The sequence below is a fragment of the Lepisma saccharinum genome, chromosome 4 (genome assembly GCF_977018435.1).
Source record: "Lepisma saccharinum chromosome 4, izLepSacc3.1, whole genome shotgun sequence".
Classification (NCBI taxonomy): Eukaryota; Metazoa; Arthropoda; class Insecta; order Zygentoma; family Lepismatidae; genus Lepisma; species Lepisma saccharinum.
Window position 1 is genome coordinate 79,553,924 of NC_139232.1, and position 17,924 is coordinate 79,571,847.

The window sequence follows — 17,924 nt, forward strand, 5'->3', positions numbered from 1 at the left end:
TCGTTTGCAACTTGCCTATGAAAGCACATAGTATGTTATCAAGACCAGGCATTAGCCACAGAACACCCTGTGAAACCAAGAAGCCATTCCATGCTGCTATCTTTGTTTTGTTCCTCTGTGTGAAACATTTTTGTAGAGAAAAACAAAAGAAGTTGTATTTACCTTCTACTTACTGATTTGTATATACAGTTTGCAGATATTCCCTGTAAATTTAAAACAGATACTCCATGTAAAATAGTGAGCTTCAATACCAAAACAATATTGTGTTTAGACTGTTTATCTTTGTGTAATGTACACTAGAAAACTCACTATGTAAAGAAAGTATTTGGAAATAACATAACCTAAAACCCATTTTTTAAAATTTTCCATTTCTGCAAGTATTTTAAAATTCCAAATTTTTATTTCTATGATAAAAACACACTTATAGGTTTATGTAACTCAACCAGTGGCATATTTTGTGCAAATGTGTGTGTCTGCACATACATAATAAATAGGTAATGCTTTACAACTGAAGAATTTTAAAGTCAACAAATGATGATAATTATAATACATACTACAGTTACATATGTATACACACGTACACACACACAGTGATCAGTATCCTACATTTTAAAAGTAGCTTCGCTACAGCTCCGCTACTCACCCAAAAATGTAGCTTCGCTACAGCTACATTTACCAGAAAGTAGCTTGCTACACTACTCATGCACACTACTCACTAATAACTTTTGCGCTACTTCTACATAAAGAAACAACCTTGAAATAACCACATAGATATTCAAAAGAAGCCCCTAGTATGATAGTTGAACTTACTGGAAAATAGATCGTTATTTATTATCATAATTCCTGTAATTAGTTAGATGTTTGCTCTAACATTGCAGATAGCTGGGGGATGCTTCTGTGGTATAGCTAAATGAGCAACAGGTGGAGCGATGCTTTAAATAAGTTTCTTGTGCTTCCATGAAGACACAGTGGAAATTTTGTCACCTTGTAATCAAGGGGCCTCATGTTCGATACATGGCAAAGTGATTCAGATTCAGTCTCGATTAGCTTATCTGTGCATAAAGTGGGCTCAAAACAAAAACTAGGAAAGATGCCTAGTTGGGAGGATGGATCCTCCTGCTCCTCCATTCACCACACTGCTCATCATCATCATTCACCATTCTTCCTTATTCTCACAATGAGCCAAAAGTGGCAAAAAACCACTCTAGATAACAAATTAACAAAACACACCATTCATCCTCATTGTCATGATTAGCAAAAGTTACAGAAAAGCAACGTAAAATTAGAAACATTAATATACATTTGGAAACTATATATTAACTAAAGAAAATTATTGTTTCTGCAGAAAAAGCAATATTAAAAAATATTCTAAGTATTCTAAACATATTGCAATTTTAAAATTTGTGATGAAGATAATTGTAATTCCAGAAAGTGTATGTCTATCATTCTTGTAACAATAATTTCTTGCTGGTGAGATCCTATGAACCAACAATGATCAATGCTGTTAACGTATTGAGCCATTGAATGCTGGCACTATTGCTTTGTCATTGCCATCCATTGATCGCTCCTTTTTTGCACTGCAAGATGCGTTTACACTGTAATTAATGACATTACATCATGGATATCTACAGGATTTGTTCCTGGGGTGGCACAAATGAAGCTTTTTTTCCCCAGGGGTGCAGCAAACAATTATAATCTAGATTATACATATTTTCCATGTAATAGACTTTGCCTTCATGGACCCCCTGCAAAAGTAAGCATTATTGTTGAATTTTTCTTTGGCATTGTGGTCACATTCAGAATTTTCCTCAAAATGCAGAGAAGAAATGTAGCAGTAGCAAAACGTTCGCTACAACTACAGGAATTTTGTAGCTTCGTTACAGCTACAGCTACAATTTTCAAAATATAGTGTCACTACAGGTACCACTACAAGTAGCATGCTACTTCTGACCACTGCACACACACACACACACACACACACATGCACACACACCACAGGTAGGTGGATGAGTCAGAAAGATGGCGAGAGGCCACATAGCCAGAGGTGTTCATAACTAATGTGGTGAATCCTTTGTCAGCTGGAAGAATTTTGATTTGATTGTTGTGAGGGAATCTGAAAGCTTCTTTTTGAGATTGGAGGTACAAGACAGGTTTGTTAAGCCAGACACACCAGATCCAACATAACACAATGAGTCATTTTTTTTTTCAAACAGTCTCAGGGAAGGTTCAACATTAGTCCCTTATGGCCAGCCGCACACCAGATGAAACATTTGATTCGAGTCATATTCTGACAGTTTGCGACAAAACAACAAAGGCAAGTGCAATTTGGTATCATGTGGAGCGACTTGCAACAAAATGATCTGTGCATACGCGAGTCCATTCACATCAACCACAGATCTCTAATTTCCTACAGAAAACAGCATTAAAAAAACAACAATACTATTTGAATAGCCCCTGTTTACACCGCAATGAACATCGCCACAGTGCAAGGGCAGTAGCAGTATTATATAGATTCAATTCAAAGCATATAAATTGATACATTATTTCTACATACCCATTGATTCTGCTGAATCGTTACCCGCATCCCAAGTTATAAAAGATAGACCTAGATCTATTGTATACATGGACAAAATCTTCAATCAGATTTTAGCTAACAAACAAAATGACTCGTCGTTTCATTTTACTTTGTGAATCATCATATTGCGTTGCATTGGATCAAGTCCCATTCTGTAGTGTTGTGTCGTGTCATGTCAGAACTATAGTTGGGGGCAGTAGGGGATAAGGTGAACAGTGGTTGGAAAAGTTAAGAATAGAGATGCTGTCTTTTGGTGGGTTGGGGTTATCAGCACATTGGAGAGAACTCTTTTTGTCTGGAAACTGGTTTGCCTCTGTGGGGTGGTGAGGTGAAATAAATAAAATGCTATAAAATATTTAAGCAATGGTGATGCCAGAGGTGTGAAAGATATGTTGAATAGGTAGCTTCTACCCTAGGCAAGAAATTAACTTGTTCTAAAGATATGCTCCAGCTGCCAACCCACTTTGTGTTGGCAACATTAGAGAGTAGTGGCTCAAAAAAAGAGGAAAGAGAAATTAGGTACATTATCTTATAATTCATTGAAAGTCACTTAACTTTGGGTTGTTAATACATATAGTGACCAAAGAACATTATTTACGTTAACACTTCCTGCAAATGGTTCACTTCATGGCCACGTAGTCTAGCTTTGGCTATCGAACACTCTTAGGTTTGAGTCTCCTGGTGGAAGCTTAACAACTTTACTTGAGATTTCGACCAGTGTATGGGACCAGTGAGGAATGGGTAGCGTAACCATGTCATAGAAAACGTACAACAAAACTTCTGATATGCACCTAAATACAATGGTGTTCTTTCATATTTAAACTTTACTACAACAATGTAAATGTATTTTCTTAATGTTGGTATTTTATTTGTCAGGCTGTCCTGCAATTTATTTCTAGTTCACTGAAGTAATAGTATGAAAACTACTGTATATTTCTGTAAAAAAAAAATAAAAAAAAATGAGATTTCTTTTTAAAAAGTAATATGGGGTTGTACAAGTAAGATTTCAAGATTAATAGTACCAACAGTACAGAATGTTCTCTGCAAGAAGAAACTATGCAATATGAATCAATACTAAGATTCATATTTAAGGATTGTATATTCAAAATCAAATCACAGATATATTTACCATATTTCTCACCACACAAAAACTGATTTATGATTTTTTAGTAAAGGCTGAATATAATATTTAAATGACCTGTCATCACTCCATCCCCATTCCCATATTTTTAAATGGCAAAGAGCACTACATGAAATACAAAAAGCATCTGAAGAAGTTTCTTGACAGGAAGTAATAGCACATCGTAGCCAACGAAAAATCACGTACATGACATTTGTTGTGTTATTGTCTTCCACAGTCTGAATACTGATGGTTGGAGCTGTGTGTACTAAAGATGGCATAGAATTTGCATCTACTTGTGTTGCAAGTTTAAACTTGTGGAAGAGTGGAGTTGCATTTCTGGTAGTTGTGGACAAACTCAAAAGACCATGATATGCTGTATTGGCCCAAAAATCAGCCACACCCTAAAAATTCAAGAGGGGGGAGGCAATATCCAGATATAAGCAGCACCCTTAAAGTTCGAGGTGGGGAGGGGAGGAAATGTGACAATAATCAGGGAGATTTTGTGAAGATAATTATTTTCTGGTTGCAATTTAATTCTATATATCTAGTATTTGGAAAACAAGATATAGCTACCTACAGAATTATCCTTCAACAAATTTCATTTCTTGTTAGGCACGGTATCAACCATTATTAAAGTCCACCCAGCCAAGGAATGGACTTGAGGAAACCCAGACTTTCCACCTCCAGTTCAAGGGGATAAAAACAGTGTTGCTACATACCTGATTTTTGTTCAGTCATACAACTCTTCCTGTCAACAACACCCCTTCGCTCGCATTTCAGGGAGAGGCAGGAAATCGGAGACCCATTCACTTGCTATGTGGCAGCAACCATTAGGCTTCGACGTGCTTGGCTTTGATGAGGGTGCCACCTCTTTCGAAAAAACAAACAAAAAAAAAACAAAAAATTTGGCAACGCAGAATACCACGAGAATTCCCCCTCACCACAGCAACTGGACAAAGCCGATTGGTTCAGCGGTTCATGTGACCCTCCGTGGTTTTCTACAGAAAAGCCAAAAATAGAATTTCCAAGTCCGTTCTTTGGCCAAAACCACTGTAGTTTCTATAGGAAGAAGTACGTAAAAAAATTTCTTAATATAGAGAATACCAACACACTGTCGTTTATAGATGATTGCTGTATTTTGCATTGTTCAAAAATGAGAAATAAGCATAATTTTTTAAGAGCATACAATACGAGTCACAAATATAAGCTGCACCTTAACTTTTCACAGTAGAAATTTGGATAAAAAGTGTGGCTTTTTTTCGGGTCAATACAGTAATATGAGTGGCTGCGGTGGCTCAGTCGGTAACGCGTCTGACTACCATGCTCAAGGTCCCGGGTTCGATCCCCGGCCGGTTCAAATCCGGGAACTTTTCTAACGATGGAAGCGGCCCCGGCGCCCACCCAGCGTCGAATAACATGGGTACCTGGGGGAAACCCTGGGTGGTAAAGGCGGTCAGGGGCATAATGCTGATCACATCACCCCCACTCATGACCGGATCAAGAAAGTGTGAGGCGTTACCCCCACACCCCCTATACGCCTTCATGGCGTGGTGCTAAGCACAGGGGAGCACTTTACTTTTTACAGTAATATGAAATATTAAATTTATAATTTGGAAATAAAAATGTAGTTAAAGTGATTATAAGTGCCTATTGACATACCATATACTTAAGTATTATTTTCAGTGGCATAAAACTAACTTATGAAAAATGATGAAAAAGTTTTCTTGGGATATCAACCAGGACATTAGCTCTTGAAAGCTTGGATGCGTATCCGGAAATCACCTGGTTAATATCCTGAAAAAACCTCCTCATCATTCGCTGCCAGGAAAGCTTCAAGAATTATTTATGAAAAATGATTGTGTGTAGCCATACAATAGAAAAAAAGTTAGACATTTGTCTATTTTAGTTGCAAAGTCTGTCATCAGTTTCCCCTTTTGTTTGTTTCATTCTCTATGGAAATCATTCTTAATCCATTTAAATGATTCTAATTCTTTTTTGGCCTTAGTTTTGCCTTGATTTGTAGTTTTCAGAAGTTGCATTTACCTGAAGCAACCATATCAGTAATAGCAAGGAGAATTTTGTAGGTGACCACTGAATTGGGATAGGCTTCACATATAGTTTTTAGGAATCGAAGGATCTCCAGTGTTGTTTTTAATTCCCCTTAATAAACAAACATAGTTCGTAAAAAATATCTTCACCTTCTATATCCAAGGAGTCACCATTTCGCAACAGTGTGGACAGAGGTAGGCGACATTTCATAAAACTTCGTCTGTTGTTGATGTTTAACAAAAATTGAAATGAGTTGAATATTGTTTGAACTCTTTAAATTTTACCAAGATTACACTTAAAGCTGTGTCAAGAATAGAAGCTGGGTCTAAATTATTCTTCAACTGCAGGTTGTATTTTGTCACAAATTTCATCATTGTCATCATCATTGTCTCATCACTGTTGTCATTGCTAAGTGTCAATAGGAACTATGGAAAAATGCTTTTATATGGCAGACCTCCATCATTCAGGGATAGTAGAGTGTGCTCCAAAACTAGAAAACTTAGATTTGAATCGTTAAAGGTTTCTCATCATATTCATCATTGTCTGTACACTATCATTTTATTTTTGTCACAAAATTTGTCTTATATTTTAATGGTGGACAAGCAAGTGTGCCAATGCCCACTCTGGAGCACCTTTGGTGCTGCCTCTGATGCTATGCTGCTGTGAACTAGAAGGCATTAATGTCCAATCCAATATTATCATGTAATAATTCATGGTTGACTGACACACCAGCTCCAAAAATATGCTTGGATCTTTTCATCTCTCCCATGAAGAGATAAAACTGGTTCATAACAGCTAAAAGCTTTAGAGGTGTCTTTGTTTGTGTTCCCTAGTTATCTTTTGTGGCAAGTGGTGAGTATAATGTGCTCCAAATTGGGGGGTCATAAACTCATTTCCTGGATAAGAAGGTACGTTCTATTACTTCATTTAATTCATCTTTATCACTGCAATTAACCTATGAAGGTAGAAAGGTGATGTAAAATGGTTGGTTGGTTATGTCCTAAATCTCCCACTGGAACAAAGGGTTGCAACAAAGTATTGCCATCGGGTCTTATTCTTGATCGTGTCGAGATCTGCCCAAGACTCTCCCATTTCTTCCTCCATGCTCCTTCTCCAGCTCATCCTTGACCTTCCTCACTGCCTACTGCCTTGGGAGTTCCATCTGAGGGCTTTCTTCTCCACCACATTCTCCTTTCTCAGGCTATGCCCTATCCAGCTCCATTTCTGTCGTCTTATTTGCACGGTGATGGGTTCCTTTTGAGCTTGCTGTTAGGAGGTCCTTATTACTGACGATGTCAAGCCAGTAGATTTGTAGAATTCTTCTGAGGCAGCGATTTATGAAAACTTGGAGACTTCTGGAGATTTCAGTGGTCATTTTCCAGGTTTCGCGACCATAGAAGAGAACTGCTTGTACATTGCTGCCGAAGATTTTAGAAGATTTTGCACAGATTCAGCACACTCATTCCGATTTCTGTGAGAACTATCGGGACTCTCCTTACAAGATATGCCTGAGGTTTGATTTTCTCGGGGAGACAAACTCGGACTTAGCACTGATAAAATTATCTTTTGTCTGGGTCAGACTTCAAGCTGTGAAAGTGTAACTGAAACATATGGTTTAGTTGTCTGTGGTCAAATGAAGTTGAGTGATAAGAAGGAGTTCTCTGTATCATGATTGTGCACTAAATAAATCCATATTTTTTTTATGTGGACTTGTTCATTACAGTTTACAGGATGATGTGGGGAAAGACAACTATAACATGCACATTGTATAAACCTTCTCTAACATAATTTGTGATTTTATAAAGTCTTACCAACTACTTGGCATGCTTTACATATATGAATAAAAATTTAACATGCATTTTCAACCATTTATTGAAACTGGAATATTTATATATCATAAAAATACTTGATAAAAACACATCTAGTCATTCCATAACACTAATCTTACTTCCCTCTTTGTATATAGAAACTGTGTTGCTGTCAAATTTAGTAGAGTAGTGTATTGTAGAATAGGTAAAACTACACCCTGATGTACTACAGTGTGATTGTATATAAGGCACTATAATGTAGATAAATTTGTTTGGTGCTTGTTAATGTCTAATGTGGTGATTGTTTGTCTTTACATGCTTTTAACAGAGATTCATAACAATTTCATTTAATGCTTGGGTAAGTAGCACACATATATAGGCTTGTGTTTCCTAAATGTACACAGAATGTCACTGAATTGCACCATCTCGAAATCCCTCTTCTGATTCTGTCTCTTTTAGCAAGCCATCAGCATTAGATAATAAGGTCATTTACAATTACGTGATGTTTTGCTTCAAATGTGAGAAAGCCACTATGCACAGGAAAGTAAATACCCTTATTTTCTGTATTAAAATCAGGATAAAACACAACAAACTGCAAAGAATGAAAATAAAAACCTTTTGGGATATCTCATCCCTATTGAAGGATAACGGAATGGAAGGGTGCACTTGTTCAAACAAGTCCACATCCAGTCATACCGTTTTAGAAAAAAACCAGTTCCTGTCAAGCCAGTTTATACAATTTCATTGGTCCAATCAAGCATTTTAGGGCAACTCCACATCCACTCAATCCTTTTCAGTACATGTCCATACCTAGCCAAACAGTTTGAATATGTTTTTCCAACCTCTTCCCTCTCCCTTCCTTTTGTACTGATTACAAGTATGCAGTATCCTGAAACGTTGATGCTTTGTGTTTGTCTTCTTATGATTTTAATACAGGTAAGAGTATGCATGCTGTTTGTATGAATTTAATATTTCCTATGTATTCATAACTATGAATTGAACCAGGATACTGTTATTTTTTTTTCTATTTCTCTACAATTAAAACATGTACAAAACCGGAAATGTAGAAGTTGAAAACTGTTAGTTCAATGTGATGCAAGATCTAAATGTGCTGCTGACATAATTCAATGAAGATTCAGAAATACCCCCCCCCCCTTTCCCTTTAGTGTTGCCACTGGTTTACTTTAAAAAATGTAATGAATTGTCAAATATTTGTATATTCAAAACTTTGTTATAGTTGTCTATGTATTATATTCAAGTAATGTCATTTATTTTACTTCAGAACTTGCTCATCAGCATAATCTCAAAAGTATCCAAACAAAAAGGAATTATTTACATCTTGTGTTGGAATAAGATTTAAAGCACTTCTCTAGATGGCATGTTCAAAATAATAACAAATTTGTAACAAACGTCTCTTCTTGTTGCTGAACTATATTTACATCTTTTAGATGCAATTATACTGACTTTAGTGCTTATTAGTCTTAACTAGTTAACTGAATAGGAGGTTTAAGTTACTAATAATAGGAGTTCTTTCATAACATTTCTTTGATTCTGGATGCATGCTTTTTTTCTCTTTTTTTAATGTGTTGAAAGAAATATATGTATTTTGAGAAAAGTAACCTTACTTTGGGAATTATTTATAGTAGAAATATTCCATTGAAACATCACTGATTCAGTTAAAATAAGAGAAAATAATTCTAAATAAATTTGTGGCTTACTGGAATTGGAAAACAAATAATATATTGGCACTTTGTATTTACAGGAGAAAAACCAGCCAGTACAAAAAGAGAGAAGATTTTTCTTTAGTAATATTTTTGACTATGATCATGAACGTATTGATCAAGAACCATCATTCTATATGGCAAGCTATAGTAGAGAAAATGAAGATCAGTAAGTCAGCTAGTTGCAAATCAGTTAAAGTTTCAATGTCACTTCACGTCAGCACTGCACATCTCACTACATTTTTCTGATTAAGATCACAATTTTCTAAACTCAAAGTACATGCACATACACAGAAATCAATAGAAGGAATAAGCTTCTAATACTTGTTTATCACAATACTTATGTATTCCCCTTCATTTTTAATTCACTGAATGTTATATGTAATTTTCATTAATGGTTTCACATTGATAAACATTTTTTAATAGATTTAAAAATGTCATTGTGTCAGATAATGAAAAGGTTCTTCCAAGTTATGACTTATGCAGGTGAGTGACTGATGGGCAGACAGTCCTGTTGACATAGTCAGTATCAATATCTCATAAATTGTAGCAGATAGAAAATAGAAACAGATTTTTTTGTTTGAAGGCTACAGGTATATTAAAGGTAATTGCTATTAAGAAAAGTAATTCATGCAAATATATTTCTTCTCATTGCAATGCTATGGTTAGGAATAATATTTTGTATTTCAATTAACTTAATCTTGAACAATATATCTCTCTCCTATGCATGTGAGTATTTTGGTTAAATGACTTTGAATTAAGCGAGACTCTGGAAAAATGTTTTTCAAGATGCCCACATGCATAGGAGGGAGATATATTGTGCGAGACTTTTTGCTGGCCTACAGATGTTAACTTCATTGGCAAATATATTTTGATTAGCACCAAGTTAATTGAAATGCTGGAACAAAATATTATTCCTAACCCATAGCTTTTCAACTTATTTTGCATATATTTTGAATGAGGAAGCACTTAGTTGTAACACAAGTGGCAGATCACACTCCTGGTCAAGAATCACCAGTCAAATGCGTGTGCAATCAGGTTTAATTCCTGGTGGAGGCACATTGCACAGTAATACTGATTGCAATTGAACTCTGATCGCAATTAAGTCCTGGTTAACATATCTGATCATACAGTGAAGTTAAAACAAACAAACATCAAATGTGCAGTAAATTATCTACACACCCAACACTTGACCCATTTTCGCAACACTATCTAGAATCTTTCACAGTTTATGGTTATTTTGCTGCTAACTTTACTTGAACACACCCTTCAAAATGTTATCCCCTCAGATTTAAAATTTTGGAAAAAAGGAACATAAAGTGCAATTGAATTTGTAATTGTGGCAATTCGATTTAAACTAGAGAAACCAAGCATATTTTAACAGTGGCGTACCAAATGTCAAAGCTAATTCATAATTTATCCTAACTAGAAACATGGAAAATTAATGAAGGGCAGCACAGATTACTTCAAGATAGCAAAAATTTACACTGAAGCATGTAATATTGTAACAGCATTGAAAGCCAGAACTATTCAAAGAGAAAATTGTGAATTAACTAAGACACTTGGATTCAGATGAACCACATTTGGTTGGTGATATTTGATCATGTTAATCAGTACATGTAATTGGTTGAATATATTTCAGTTGAACGTGTTTATATTCAACTGGCTTTCAGAAAGAAATTGATGTCGGGCTCCTAGTGCACATAAAATATATGAACTTGGTTGATCTTCCCCACTGAACCTCACTCCTTAGGGAAAAGAGTGGCAATAGTTCTGAAAAGGCCAGAATGTTTTGGAGGGCTCACCTGGTATATAATCTGGAGGACATCTTTATTACATTTATTGCTTTTCCTACAAATAGATTTTTGCAAAACTAAATTAAAACTTGATACTTGCATCCACTGCATGAAGCTTGAAGAATAAGGTATTAAGACCATGGCAAACAGGTCCTTGGCATAATAATAAAATAAAAATTTGCACTAGTTGAAGATCAAATATTCTCCTATTACAATTTATTGAAACCTGAAAGAAATTAAGCAATAAGTAAAATGCATACACAAATGTAATATTGCTTTATATTAACTATTCTTAACACTAATATTCAGTTCTCTAAGTGGTGGGGCCTCCCCGATGGCACAGTGGTAGCATCTCCACCTTGTAATCAAGGGGTCCAAGGTTCGATACCCGGTGGAGGCACAAGTGGTTCGGATCCCACTTTAAACTGTAGGTCCAGTCCTGATTAGCCTTACTGTGCATAAAGTGGACTTAAAACAACAAATCAATCAATCAATGAATCTCTAAGTGGTGGAAATAATCTCCATGGAACTATAACAGCTAGATACTATTTGGTTAACTAAATTGGTTTTATAAAAATAATTTTGAATTACAAGTATTACTGAATATATGGCCTATATATATATAAAGAAAGAGAGGAGCTAAAAGTGATAAAAGAACAAACACTATTTTAAGACAATTCTAACTAGATCAATCTGTTTACTTGTTCATGTCAATTATGGAAACAGAAATTGCCAATATCATAGTTCCGAGTATTGACGCTCAAGGATTTCCATGTATTCCCAAAAATAACCTTTGTAACATGTTTTCGTGAGGATATTTCATGGAAGCCTTTCCCTTTCACAGCAGAAACTGCAACTATAAATCTTAATATTGCAGTGTATATGCCACAAATAAAGCAGAAATACTACTGAGTTTCCATCTCACACTGTGATCATGCAGTTTATGTCAGGCTTTGGACTTGGGCTACGGGATGCATGCTGGTTCAAGTCTCCTGGGAGGGGATTTTCGACCAATGTATGGAATTGGTGGCCACCAACGATTGAGAGAACATTTGGAGGCTAGGAATGAGTAGCGTAACCTGGTCATGGAAAACCCACAATAACAATGGGGGTGGAGAGGTGTTTGTTGTGCTGACCACGCATCACCCTGTAGCTGGAAGGTAGTACAGATAAGCATCTTCCCTTGTTCCCATAAGCACCATTAAGGAGGAGGGCGAAAGTTTAGATCTCTCATTCTGGAAATTGATAATTGGTCATTTGAACTGAGACAGCATAGAATGGGAGCAAGTCAGTGTTGTTTCTGTAGCAATAGAGATGTTGCAAGGACATTTCAAAAAGGCAAGAACAATAGATTAAATAGATGTGGATAAACAATCTTGATTTACTTGGGTTCCCTTCAACATGTGTTGGATTAGTACAGTCTACAACTGTCTTCTGTTGCCAGATGGATAATTGAAGGGCTCGGGTATAAAACATGGTAAGTGACATTTTGGTCATTTCTGAGTTTATTAAGAAAAAATGTTATTAGAAGCTATACTGTAGATAAATTGTTTTCGTGTTGTGTTTACCAATTTCACAAGGCTTCACTGAGTCCAATGCAAATTGTATGACATGACAATTTCACTCGAAAATTGCACATTTTACTTTGTAACTCAAAAATTAACAAAATGTCACTTACCATGTTTTACACGCGAGCCCTTCAATCAATCAATGAATTAATTAATGTGAATGAGTTAAAGAATAAGTCATGATGCCAAATATTAAGCAAATAATATTTGGTTATCATCTATCCATTTCATTGTAGTATTTTTCTATAACTATTACAAGCAATACAAACTAGCCACATAAGTAAAGCATTCTGCAAGAAACACATGACACATAATTTTAAAAAGGAATGTACATCATGAATTCAGTCTCATTTGGACAAAATTAAGTACAAAATAAGTATATTTAGGATTAACTTTAATAAAGCATTTTTTAAATTGTCTGTTATATTTGTTTAGTATGGGCTTCGAAAGAACATGTATGAATTAGTTTCATGATTTATCCATGTTATAAGTAAGTAAGGTAAAGTTATATTCATTTCAATTATTTTTGCATGAAAGGTTCTTGTCTATTCTTTATTTCCACTCAAAAAGTATAAAATAATATTCTGAAAATACACCATTTTCATGTTATTTATGAATTACTATGAAAATTTATCAATTCTTTTCCCTTTATCATGTTTTTGGTAGCACATGTGTAAGAAACTTATGTGCTTAAACATAAAGGAAAATATTTTATAATAAAAACAAAATCAAGTAATGACCGTTTCTTTCTCAGTGGAAGTATTACGACAAACTTATGCTATTTTTTTTTCTTTCAGATTTATAGTGAAGGATCGGGAAACCTTTTTTACTTCAGCACAAAGGAGCCAGATTGTTTGGCAAATAATGACAAGGACCAAATATGATGAAAATGACAAGGTTAGAGTATTATTTGTGTAAAGAAATGCAATATGTTGCAGCTTTTCTCTCTCTCTTGAATCAGTTGTAGCAGAATGTGCTAGCTAGAATTTTAAAAGAAAGTGAGGAATGGATCGATGGTTATAATTTTTTTTTTACAGATAGAATGCTTTGTCTCTATTTATTTACTCATTTATATTTCCAGAAACAGAGGCAAATTAAGCGAATGGGGAACTGAAAAAAATCATATTATTACTTGCCTAATACCTATAAGTTGTTGAAATGATTTACAAGTCAACTAGGAATAGTGTTATATTCTAAGGTTAATTTGGCACCTGAGACAATGTAAATCGGATAACAGTGATTAATTTTAGTTGTTAATTAGTCCATAAGAATTGTTTTAGATTCTCTGATCCTGTCTATATTTCTGCTGAAAAGCATTACTTCTAGATGGATAACACTATTTGTCAAAAGCAACTACGTTTGTCACCTTAAGTCAATTCTGTTCACAAATGGTTCATCAAGAAAGTTCGAGTTTTTGTTTTAAGTCCACTTTATGCACAGACATGCTAATCGGGACAGTTTTAAAATGATATCAAAACTATTGTGTGCCTCTACTGGAGATTTAAGCCAGGATCCCCTGTTTACAGGGTGATTGCATTACCACTATGCAATCGAGGAGCTCTCCCTTCCAAAAAAGAAAAAAAATATATGTACCTAGGTATATAGAACCATATTTTTTATGGGGAATGGCAAATATGAGGGCACAGAAAAATTGCAAGTTTATATCCACTCTAAAAGTTCCTCTAGCTTTCATACACTTTTTCTATAACACTTATGAAACAAGTTTATTCTATGAAATATTTAAAAAATAAATTAGACTATTAACTATTTATAATCTAGAATTTACTTGACATTCTGACTTTTTAATGCATCAACTGTATTTACTGCATCTGGAAATTAGATTCTTCCTTAGTTTAACTAATTTTGGAAGATTAATGAATAAAGCCAATAGTCTCAAGTCCACTTTATGCACGATAGGCTTCGGGATTGGACCTAAAGTTAAAGAGGAATCCGAAACAATATGTGCCTCCACTGGGCACTGAACCCAGGTACCCTTATTTACAAGATGACGACATTACCACTACACCATTGGGAGGCCCTTCGGAATACTTTTTAAACAAGCTGATTGAATTCATATTTCGGTTTTCCAATCCATACAGTAGGATATTAAATTTCTGTTGAGAAAGATGTCCTAGAGAGAAGGAAATTGGGTTAGCTGAAACAATTTAGAAAATATACTTGCTAGAACTAAGCTTTCAAAACAAACTAGAAAATATTAATGAATCAGAGTTTTGTTGAAACTGTGTTATATCTTTCCTATACAGATTGGAATAAGAAGACTGATTAATAATCAAACATATACTGCTTCATTCCCACTTCATGAGGGAAAATATGACCAGGATGCTCCAAATGGTTATAGCTTTGACCGAAGAGTAAGTATAAGAAATTTCTAAAACTTAGAAATGTGTTAGCATTAAAACTGAAAAAGAGAAAAAGAATCTCATTATGGACCCATAGCTAGAACTAACCTCCAGGGGGTGAGGGGCGGCTCACAGGTTATCAGCGGGGCTCACGGGTTATCAGGGAGGGGCTTTGTAAACCAAGTCCATTTTCCAAAAGTTTAATAGTATTAAATGAAGGTAAATTATGTGTGTCGGGGGTTATGGAGTTAATTTAAAATATAAAATATAGAAATATCATACAAATATTACAGTTTCTTTTCTATATCTTCTAAAACATCTCTTGAAGTGCTAATGACTGCTACTGACACCATCTTTTAATACACACTCCATACTATTTTTGACGATACAGATATTTAAGTTAAAATGTACAATATTCACTTCAATCATAGTGCCTACCGTACATTCCACCCCCAGCCAAAGCAATAAAACTTGGGATCTGTTGACATTTAACGCAGATGCGGAAGGGATGTGGATACACGTACATCAAAGTCACAGATTTCTGTCAAGCGAGAGGCTGCAACAGGGGCAAGGTAGGTACAGTTAAAGAAGGCCCCCTATGAAAGAACTTTCTAAAGTCTAGAGAATCTTCTAAACACTTGCCGCTGCTTAGACTTCTGCTCATAAACAAGATGAACAAATGAAGTTGTGAACAAATTAATATATCCTGTCTACATTTTCACTCTTTACCTCAAATAAATTAGAATACAAAATAGTTTTACCTAATGTCAAGGGGGCTGGCGGCAGTGTCAGGGAGGGTCTGGCAGGCGACCCTGTCAGGGGGGCTGAGCCCACCCTGGTGCATGCCTGGCTACAGGCCTGAATCTCAATATACTGTTAGGGCATTATCACCTTCTCTTTCCTTATTAGGAATAAAAAATGAAGTTCTCTGAAGTAGAGACTATTTGTGCCTTTTAACAAAGCTGAGAAAAAAATATGACTATAAATGAATTCTACATTTGGTTAATATATTCAGATCATTAATGTACTGAAGTAAGGTATTTACTTTCCATGAAACTCTTTTTTTTTATTAATATTAATTGAAATTAATAGAATATCATAAACAGTTTTGCGGATGGGTGAGTACTTCATTTCAATATATTAATTTTCTACCACATATTTCTTTTCACTGAAACATGAATAATCAGATTAATTAAATTAAGAAGACTTTTGTACTATGAGTAGCTATGTAGCATTTATTTGATAATATTTCATTCCTAAAAAGAAACCTTGTGGGAGACTCAGATGAAGTCACCATCAGTTGCAAAACTTCATTAGTAAAATTACTCCAATTTCTTTCAGTACAGTGAAGTTTTATGAAAGACATCCCCAAAAGAAGTGTACCAGGTATATTTTTACAATATTCATATTATATTTTTACACACACTCTCTCTATACTGCTTTTTATAATTTATATCCTATTTTTCAACATAAAAAAAACATTTGTCTAAGAGTGGGGCAAGATTTTCGATACCCATATCCTCGAAACCTTAAAGTTGAACTCTTTCACTGTTTTGATATCATTCTCACAGAAATCTGTGACCATCAACATGTACCTTCAGAGTTGTTTCATTCCATGTTTATGTGTTTCATGTGCATTCCTGAATCCATGTCTTATCACCAGTGTGAATATGATCGACAAAATATTGGCCCCTCGTGACATATTGTTTCGTGAATGATGGGGCATAAACCTTGCAGTCTTCAGAAATTACTTGTATGTATGTATACATTATGAAATCCCAACTGTCCAATTAGAGAAACTATTTCACATGATAGACTCAAGGCATGTGTACCCTCGTGCAGTGTCCCTTAACATGGTCCAAAATTCCCAAAAGGTGAGAATTTAGCAATTCAACCTCCAGTTGGGTGACAATGGACCTAAAAGCACCTCACACAAAGTTTGGAACCATGTGACATTTTCCGGCTTTCATTATGCCAGTAAATTTTAGTTATTGTTGAAAATTTCATAATATGTCATCTGCAAAACACAATATTAAAATTGACTATAGAATTCAAGACAAAAATAATACTGCAGTATTATCCATGTGATGTGATGGTGGCGGAGAGTTAGCTAAATAGTTAATTGATTTATAGAGCATAATATTGAAAAGTATTGGATTAGTTCCTACTAAATTCTAAATTTCTTTTTTATTTTAGCTTTTGTATTTGGAATGGGCAAGACCATCAAAATGGTACAAAAAACAACCTCTTTGGCTAGTGAGGAAATACTTTGGAGACAAAATTGGTCTCTACTTTGCCTGGTTGGGTTTTTATACAAGGATGTTAATTCCAGCATCTATTGTTGGATTTTTGTGCTTCCTATATGGCTTAAGCTCAATGGACTCAACTGACAATATTCTCAGGTATAGTCAATGCTATGGATGTTAATTTATGCTACAGAATTTAAAAAGAATCCACTCATTGGATTCCAAAGTATTTATGTCACATATAATTTGGAGTGGGAAAACTCTATTTCATAAAATATCCTCTGTTTCATATGCTGTTTAACACCATTAATGAATAGAAGATAAGCTACTATATGTATTTAATAGTTGTCTATATTTGTACATCAATATTACTATGTCATTTAAAGCAATGAAATATGGAAAATTATTATGTTTTAATTAAAGTCTCTTTAAATTTTGACATCATACTCCTGAAATCACTTCCCCCACTCCCAATAATCAAACTAGACTCTGGGCACCTATATAAGATAAAATTTCATTCCATTACCAAATTTTTAATCTATCTGGGGAGGGGAGCATCACTCCTTGATGCTCTTTTGGGATCTCACTTCTATGAGTTCTCACATTCTATTTTATGTGGAAGTGTTCCTTTCTATTATAAATGTCTGATTGTACTACAAATTATTGGCAATAGAACAA

General features: G+C 34.9%; 1 protein-coding gene across 4 annotated transcripts in view; it reads left to right on the plus strand.

Moving 5' to 3' along the window:
• LOC145986620 (anoctamin-4-like) overlaps positions 1 to 17,924 on the plus strand; it is a 154,675-nt gene that overhangs the window by 110,893 nt on the left and 25,858 nt on the right. For 3 of the 4 annotated variants that reach the window (XM_083120849.1, XM_083120846.1, XM_083120848.1), the window contains 4 exons: positions 9,318 to 9,445; positions 13,438 to 13,537; positions 14,905 to 15,012; positions 17,197 to 17,402. In XM_083120849.1, the coding sequence (XP_082976975.1) occupies positions 9,318 to 9,445; positions 13,438 to 13,537; positions 14,905 to 15,012; positions 17,197 to 17,402 (542 nt within the window). Of the gene's footprint in view, positions 1 to 7,883; positions 7,914 to 9,317; positions 9,446 to 13,437; positions 13,538 to 14,904; positions 15,013 to 17,196; positions 17,403 to 17,924 lie in introns of all 4 variants that reach the window. The other variant, XM_083120847.1, reaches the window with a different exon arrangement.